At 42.3% G+C, this 9,110-nt stretch overlaps 1 protein-coding gene across 1 annotated transcript in view; it reads right to left on the bottom strand.

Annotated features, from left to right (window-relative positions):
• Positions 1-9,018, bottom strand: part of CLK1 (CDC like kinase 1) — an 11,799-nt gene extending 2,781 nt beyond the window's left edge. Inside the window, 10 exon segments of the mRNA XM_017876075.1 lie at positions 1,020-1,149; positions 1,233-1,327; positions 2,098-2,264; positions 2,353-2,436; positions 2,438-2,467; positions 4,034-4,100; positions 4,484-4,574; positions 5,602-5,830; positions 6,064-6,224; positions 8,442-9,018. Coding sequence (XP_017731564.1) covers positions 1,020-1,149; positions 1,233-1,327; positions 2,098-2,264; positions 2,353-2,436; positions 2,438-2,467; positions 4,034-4,100; positions 4,484-4,574; positions 5,602-5,830; positions 6,064-6,224 — 1,054 coding nt within the window. The 5' untranslated portion in view covers positions 8,442-9,018.
• Between the last annotated feature and the right edge of the window lie 92 nt (positions 9,019-9,110).

Raw genomic sequence — 9,110 nt, 5'->3', positions numbered from 1 at the left:
AAAAAAAAAAAAAAAAAAAAAAAAAAAATTATATATATATATATACACACACATATATATGCAATGTGATGTTTGAGCTGGATGATACTAAAGCAATAACTTAATCCAAGGTTAAATACAATATATATGGCCGGGCACAGTGCCTCATGCCTGTAATCCCAGCACTTTGCAAGGCCAAGGCCAGCAGACTGCTCCAGGTCAGCAGTTTGAGACCAGCCTGGCCAACATGGTGAAACCCCATTTCTACCAAAAATAAGAAAATTAGCTGGGCGTGGTGGTGGGTGCCTATAATCCCAGCAACTCAGGAGGCTGAGGCAGGAGAATTGCTTGAACCCAGGAGGCAGAAGTTGCAGCGAGCCAGGATGCAGCACTGCACTCCAGCCTGGGCAACAGAGCAAGCCTCCACCTAAAAAACAAATAAATGATAAAAATAAATAAATAAAATAGTGTTATATACAGTCTGGAATACAATAGGCATTAAACAATTTTCTGAGACGGAGTCTCGCTCTGTTGCCCAGGCTGGAGTGCAGTGGCGCACTTGCAACCTCCGCCTCCTGGGTGTTCAAGCAATTCTCCTGCCTCAGCCTCCTGGGTAGCTGGAACTACTGATGCGTACACCACCACACCCTGCAAATTTTTTTGTAGAGTTGGGGTTTCATCATGTTAGCCAGGATGGTCTTGATCTCCTGACCTCGTGATGTGCCCACCTCGGCCTCCCAAAATGCTGGGAATTACAGATGTGAGCCACTGCGCCCCACTCGACAATAAACTATTACATTAAAAAACCCTACCACATAACTACAAATGTGAAAACAATTCCAGAAAGGTTAAGCCACTTGCTCAAATTCCCAGAACTAACTATCTGGTACAATTGAGAGCTTAAAATCCTTAATGCACTTCATGATACTTACCCCTTAAAGAGAAAATGATAAAGCCCCACAAGTAAGACCTAAAACTGCAAAAAATTTTAAGTCTCAATAAGGAAATACAAAGGTTCTCAAAGGACAATTAATACTCACCTAAAATAACTTCAGGTGCTCTATAATGTCTTGTAGATACCAATGTACTGTGATGTTCATCATCATATGTTGCACTTCCAAAGTCTACAACTTTAATATCTGGATTTATTAAGGTGCGTTCATCACGTTTCTGAAAATCATATATTATGGTTAAGAAGGCATAAGCTATTAAGGTATAAGATATTCACTTTATGAATACTTTGGAAGACTTACTATTTTGGGATTATATGCCTCTGTGTAGTCAGACTGCACAAATAAGATGTTTTCAGGCTTTAAGTCTGTGTGAGTCAACTTATTACTGTGCAAAACTGAGAATAAAGAGAAAGTTGCCATAATCAGAAAACATCAAACCAAACCACAAAACCCCACAACAGACCAGGTGCAGTGGCTCACACCTGTAATCCCAGCACTTTGGAGGCCAAGGCAGGTGGATCACTTGAGGTCAGGAGTTCGAGACCACCCAGACCATTACAGTGAAACCCTGTCTCTACTAAAATTACAAAAATTAGCCGAGCATGGTGGCGTGTGCCTGTAGTCCCAGCTACTCGGAAGGCTGTGGCAGGAGAACCACTTGAACTGGGGAGGCAGAGTTTCCAGTGAGTGAAGACTGCACCACTGCACTTCAGCCTGGGCAGCAAAGCGAGACTCCGTCTCAAAACAAAAAACCCCAACAAAAAACCTCTTGATTCCTTTCCCATATGCCCAAAGAAGAATGGTCAACAACATTCCAGTCTGCTAGAAAATCACCAGTAACTAAAACACATTACCTCTTATGAAGCTTTCTTTTATGATATACCATGCCTTAATTTTTAGCCAGCATTTGAAGTTACTATTTTTAGGCACCAGAAAAGTATAAATTATAGTCTGCAACACAGTATATTGTTATATGATGGATATCCTACTTATTGAATCAAATGTACACTGCTGATCAACAGCCTGTGATCAAATCTCTTCATACCTACTCTTCCTCCCTCATTTTTAATCAAATAAAAATTGTTTATACTTAGGATGTACATTTTGATATATTTTGTGGAATGGATAAAACTAGCAAATTAACGAAGATATACCAAGAACTTACAATTCACAGACTTGCATATCTGATATGCCATCTTTCTGATATGATCCAGTCGAAATGGTAGAAAACCATTTTCTTTAATGAAGTCATAAGTACTAAGTCCCAGTAGTTCAAAAACAATGCAAATATGACCATGATGCTCAAACCATTCCAACATCTGGACACAGCGGCTATAAACACAAGAAAAATAGCTAAGTATAGTTGCTCCTAATTTAAATATACCTGACACCACTTCCCAAGTTCTAATCTGATACTTACAAAGTACTGTTGGGGTCTGTTGTATTCAAGTGTTCCAGAACTTGTATTTCTGAGCGAGCAGCTTCACAGTATCTATCCACATTTTAACTATTTTACTGCTACATGTCTACCTCCCCTGTTGGAAAGATGCATGCATATTTCAGGATGACAGACATGATGCTCAATTCCGGTTATCACTGACTTCAAACTGTACTACTTCTACTCTGACCCACTGTGTTTTTTTTAATTTATGGTTTAGTGTCAGTTCTGGATTATATTACATGCTGAATGACACAAATTTCTTTCCTCAAACCACCACTCACATGAGTTATTTTTTGGTATTTCAAGCTAAACAACTTCTTCCTAGGTACCTGTCACTGTCAAACATTATCTCAAATGTTCTTTTAGTCCAGGTTGCCAGAAGAGTTAGGATACAGTGGGGACAGAGTAAAGAGCTCTAGGGCCAGGTGCAGAGTGGCTCACGCCTATAATCCCAGCACCCTGGGAGGCCGAAGGTAGCGAATCAGTTGAGGTCAGAAGTTTTGAGACCAGCCTAGCCAACATGGTGGAACCCTGTCTCTACCAAAAATACGAAAATCAGCCAGGCATGGTGGTGTGTGCCTGTAATCCCAGCTTCTTGGGAGGCTGAGGCAGGAGAATCACTTGAACCCGGAAGCTGGAGGTTGCAGTGAGCCAAGATCGCACCACTGCACCCCAACCTGGGCGACAGACTAACACTCCATCTCTGGGAAAGGAAAAAAAAAAACAAAAACAAAAAAAGAACTCTAGCTCTCATGTCCTTACCAATCAATAGTAGGAAGCCTCCTCAAAACTGCTTTGCCATTCAGGAAGAGGAATAACAACAACAACAAACAGGGAACTTAAAAAAAAAAAAAAAAAGGGCAACGGAAAAAATTCTATACCATCTTAAGAAATTTCATGGCTGGAGCCGGGCGCTCATGCCTGTAATCCCAGCACTTTGGGAGGCTGAGGTGGGCAGATCACCTGAGGTCAGGAGATCGAGACTAGCCTGGCAAACACAGTCAAACTCTGTCTCTACTAAAACAAAAAATAGCTAGGCAGGGTGGCATGTGCCTGTAGTTCCACCTATTCAGGAGGCTAAGGCAGGGGAATCACCTGAACCCGGGAGGCAGAGGGTGCAGTGAGCTGAGATTGTGCCACTGCACTCCATCCACCCTGGGTGACAGAGCAAGACTCTGTCTTGAGGAAAAAAAAAAAAAATTCAATCAGTAGTTTGATAAACATACCTAATTAAACTTGGGACACTAAGTTATCTCTGGCTGTTATCAGAATGAATTACGGCAGTTTCCAAATACATAGATTCCTACGTAACTACCCTGAAAAGGTCTGGGGTAGGCAAACCTCTCAAAACACCAAGGCCGAGAACCACTAATATGGCGGGGGAAGAAAGTGTGGCCTAACAACAGTGTCTAGTAGGACAACAAAAGAATACTTTCAAAACAATATAAAGTGTGTTCTCAGCCTAAAATCAGAAGCTATACATACTATTAGTAGCTGTTTAAAACTTATGAAGGGATAAGTACCTGTAACTGGAAATTTCTCACATCCAAGTAAAAAAGGGTATAAAGATATGTATCTAACTCAGACCATTTTCTAAAGCTAAATCAAATTACCCATATTGCCAACTTCCCTAAATGTAATTCCAACATGGGAAACTTACGCTTTATGATCGATGCACTCCACAACTTTTCCAAAAGCTCCTTCACCTAAAGTATCAACAATTTCATCTAAAAGAGAGAAATAACTCTCAGTCATATCAAGAAGTGGAAACAATGTACGTATCACAATAAATGCTATCAATGTAGATTATTCTAGTTGATGCTACAAATTTCCTTATCACTAAATATTTATTTTATTGGTCAACACCAGCAAAAAACGTAATTATTAGGTCTAATTTCATTAATTTGATTACTGTTCTGGAAGTTCTGTATAACAAACATTACATTTCTAAAGAAAGCAAAACACAATCCCCCCCCACCAAAAGAAATGGAAAATAAAACAAAAAAAAAAAAAAGAGAAAGAAAAAAAGATTTCCAAATCTCTGAAAGCTTAATCTATATATAGATTATGTTATCTGAAAAGTTAATAAGTGTTGAAAAATATTCTATACATCTTGCACTTAGTACGTCTCCACTCTGACAGATCAGGTGACCCTCCTCATCATCCTCTACACTCCTGGTTCTTTTCCTTCGGTGACTCTTCTGGAAACGTCAAGTGGGCGGCACCAAGATCATCCAGCCAATCAATATACCCGAGTGAATTCAGGGCAGAATACGAAATTCATTCAGCGGGGAGATATTCAGGCATTCAGATACACGCCAGGCCACAAACGGTTGGCAGGAGCAATTTCAAATTCAGTCCCCAGAAATTCACAGGGCACATAGTTTATGTTAACAGGAGAAAAACATGGCAAGGAACAGATTTTCAGATAAGATACTCAAAGTGGCAAGGCAACAAAACATAATACAATTGATTTTCTTAAAAAAAAAAAAAATGCTTAGTTGTAGCATTCACTGAAACATAATTTTTTAGTTTCTAGTGTTCTAATTTAATGTTGCAAAATTGTCGGATGTAATATTTACTTGTCAAAGTAGACGGTGGCCAAATTAAGATTTCCTAGCTAATCTAAGAAAACAAATATTATAACAGTAAATAAAATTAAAGTGCTAATTTTGGGGAAAAAAAGATTTGGCATGTAAGAATAACACTACAGCATTTTTAATGTCATCTGAACTGATCTCCAAATTAATATATAACCCGTAACAGTTCAAATCTGCTTTGGTTTGCTTAGTGAAAGAAGGGTTAGAAAACATGCCTTGTTAGAACAAAGAAGCATACCTAATCCTAAATTATACAAAAATAAAATGCCTGTTCTACTTTTGTGATAAGGTTTCAATATATCAAAACTAATCAGATTTCTTGAAGTACCATAAAAAACCTTTTAGAATATTTTGTAATCATTTTCAACTAATCTAAATTAAATCAATTAATTCCCACCATTTCACTGGAATGTCAATTAGGAGCCAACCAATAATTAAATTATAGAGCTAAATGTGTACTTTATTTCCAGAATTTCCTATCCAATGAACAAACACAGAAAAAATCCTGCAGGTTAAAATTGAGATGATTTCATCTTAAAACTTTCTCAAATAATCAAACGCAAAAATTCAAGTTTCCCTGTTCCACGTGGGATATAAAATTTCCAAAATGTTTTAAAAACGTTCATACCCCATGTGAACGGCGATGTGAAGTACTGTGGTGAATCCTGTGTTTGCTTTTATAACTACTTCTTCCACTTCTACCAGAAGACTTGCTACTATGGTTCTGATACCGGCTTTCATGGTCTCTATGGCGATGTCCAGGTTCACATCCTTGATTGTAGTCATTTCTGTACTCATCAATGTAGCGTCGACTATGATAATCTTTCTCATTTATAGACCTGCTTTCCAAATAATGGCTAAAGAAATAAAAATTATTTTCAATGTTTTATGCTAAGACCAAATATCCTCACATTCTCAACACAGCACAGCACTCAGACTCCCCCACAACCACCTTAATTTTACAAACATTACAAACCATCTCTCATTAGAAACACAAAGGAATGGTAGTAATCAAGTACTTATTTTAAGTGATACTAGTTTTGTCTAATAATGTATTTTTATATTCAGATATTTTAAGTATCCTCCTTACCTATCACACATTTTAGAGTGATTGTATTTGCAGCGCTTGTTCTCCCGGGCACTGCTATGTGATCTCTTCCTTCTTTTATGACTGCTGCTGCTCCTCCATTTTCCATAATCCCAATCCTTGTCATCCCAATCAGGACAGTAAGCTCTCTTTGAGTGTCTCATCTACATAAAAGGCAAGTTTTTCCTAGTTAAATTGCATCCCACACTGAGCTGTTTAAAATTCGTATTTACAAAGGTCCCCTCGGGACCTCATTTTTTTAAAATCAAGAGTTAATAATCATTGTCACCCAATCTGAAATCACTGATAAATCCAAAGATTATGTTGTCCCATATTCTGCAATTTGATCTGCAGTTTGAACTTTATTCACAGGCACTCTGCATTAGCCTATCATGCCCAGATTTATTGGAAGAATGTAAAAAAAAGTGAAAAAAGCTGAGGGAGGAATCACAATTTACTAATTTTGGTAAATTTTACCCCTGCCCTACCAGTAGCACAAATGTAGTATGGAAGTCCACACGTCATTCTCCCCTTTTAAACGTGTACCAGAAACTAGTCTCCAACTAAAATGCAATCATAAATGTTCCTCACCAACACCGCATTGCTGATTACTGCCAACATAATCAGAATTGTATCTGAGTTGCTGACAGAATCATCACACAGAATCATCATTATAGAGTATTTCTGCATACGAATGAATGAAACTACCAAGGACTTCAATTACACACGAAGGCAACGATGGCATCAGAATATAAAAACAACAAAACACCATCTTTCCAGTACCACTCCCAATCACATACGACATAATTTATCCTAAACGCAATGTTAACACAATTTGGGAATGGTAGGAACCACTTTCTTTTCAAAATTCCTTCGAACAAAATCGAGCATCTCTAACCTAACAACTTGAAAAAGACATTATATAGAAATTCATCAACTGCCATTCTTTCTTCCAGGTGGGACCCCTCTGCGTCTTTGGCTACAATTTTTTTTTTTTTAAGCCTGTCAAATTTAGCTGTAGGGGTTGTACACTAATTTTCGTGACACTAATAACTATTAAGTTCTAATAACCCACGACCATTGGACCCGGCCGAGTACAATTTTAAAGCAATCCAACCGGGTCGGGGGCCGTGGCTTAATGCCTGTACCCCCAGCACTTTGGGAGGCCGAAGCAGGATGGTTGCTTGAGCCCAGGAATTCGAGACCAGCCAGAGGAACACAGCGAGACCCTGACTCTACAAAAAATAAAAAATTAACCGAGTGTGGTAGCGCGCGCCTGTAGTCCCAACTACTCAGGAGTCGTGGGAAGATCACCTGAGCCCGGATGTCGAGGCTGCAGTGAGCCCTCACTGCGCCACTTGCACTCCGGTCTGGGCGACAGGGACGAGACCTTCTCTCAAAAAAAAAAAAAAAAAAAGGAGGCGGTGCCCTGTAATCCCAGCACTTTGGGAGACCGAGGCGGATGGATCACCTGAGGTCAAGAGTTTGACGCCAACCTAATACGGTGACACTCCGTCTCTACTAAAAATACAAACAGTAGCCGGACATGGTGTCGTGCGCCTGCAATCCCAGATACTCGAGAGACTGAGGCAGCAGGAGAATCGCTTGAACCCGCGAGGCGGAGGCTGCAGTGACCCGAAATCGCGCCACTACACTCTAGCCTGCGCGACAGCGCGAGACTCCAAGAAACAAAAGCTCCAACTGCTAACCCAAGAGGAGTGGATTGAAACGCCATCGCATAAAATGCTCAGTCACCTGACTTCTGTCACAACGCTCCTTCTAATACACCCCGGCATTTCTCTTTCCTTGGGTTCCTAAAGTCTCGTTTTTGTTAACACCACTGAGGACAAAGCCACTCGCGACGTTTACGCCGACCCTTTAACCACTAGACATTAACTGTAACCCCTACGGGTTGCTCCAGACATTTCCCCACAGCTGCGTGCTTCCAGCACATTCCGGAACCCCAGCAAACCCCACCCCCAACAGGGAGCCTCGCCTTTCCGGCCACAGTGCCAAGGCCGGCCTCCGCCCAGCCGCCATCTTACAGCTCGGCCGAGGCGGCCCACAACATGGCGCCGGCCCGACCCTCCCTCCCACGTCAGGCGGCGCCGCTCCCTCAGCGTAGGGCGAACGCTACAAGAGGGCGGCCGGCCTAACAAACACCGTAACTACTCCCGCAGGCCGGATCCGGCGGCGACGGGCTCGGCCGCGCAGGAAAGAGGGGCGCGCCGCCATTATGCAGCCTGGGAGTGAAGGGAGCAGGCAGTCGTCGCGCCGGGGACGGCGGGCGGCAAACAAGCGGGAAGAGGTGGCATCACCAGGCGCCCGCGAGGCTCACGGGAACGGCCCTGTCACCTAGTCCGCTCCCTCCTGCGTCTTACCGTCCTGGACAAAGACTCCAAGTCAAAGGAGACAACGCTTGTAACGCAATCACGGGAATCACCCAGCTGACTGCGACGAGCACCAACAACAAAATGGAGCTGACAGCTGCTGCCTCGTCACTCGCCTCGAAAACACTGATGACGCAACGAGCGCGTCTCCGCCGCGGGGCGGGGCATGCACGGGGCTAGCAGGCGGAAGGGGAGGGTGTCTCGGACGTGGCGGACGCGTGACCACCGTGGGCGCAGGCGCCGGGGCCGGAGCTAGAGGTGGGGGATGAAAGGAAGCTGTCGATGCTTGCCATGTTGTCTCTAGTCTCCTGATACCAAGAAAACACTGCAAATATTGGGGGAGAGTGTCGTCTCCACTCACTGAAAATTGTTTTTGAACCCTAGAACAAGGAACAACTTGTGAACAAGGAAAAGCGAGGGACTCAGGATACACAATAGCATGTACCCTGATTGCGACCACTAAAACAATTACTTTAAAAATAATACTTGACGGCGCGGTGGGTCTCGCGTGTAACCCTAGCACTTTGGGAGGCCGAGGAGAGCGGATCGCTTGAGCCCAGGATTTCGAGACCAGCCTGGGCAGCATAGGGAGACCCCTGTCTCTAAAAAATAAGTAAATAAATGTTATACCACTAGCGTCAGATGGCTTCAGATTACTAA

Source organism: Rhinopithecus bieti, unplaced genomic scaffold, assembly GCF_001698545.2.
Source record: "Rhinopithecus bieti isolate Rb0 unplaced genomic scaffold, ASM169854v2 scaffold_980, whole genome shotgun sequence".
NCBI classification, from domain to species: domain Eukaryota; kingdom Metazoa; phylum Chordata; class Mammalia; order Primates; family Cercopithecidae; genus Rhinopithecus; species Rhinopithecus bieti.
This window is presented reverse-complemented; position numbering and strand designations above follow the sequence as displayed.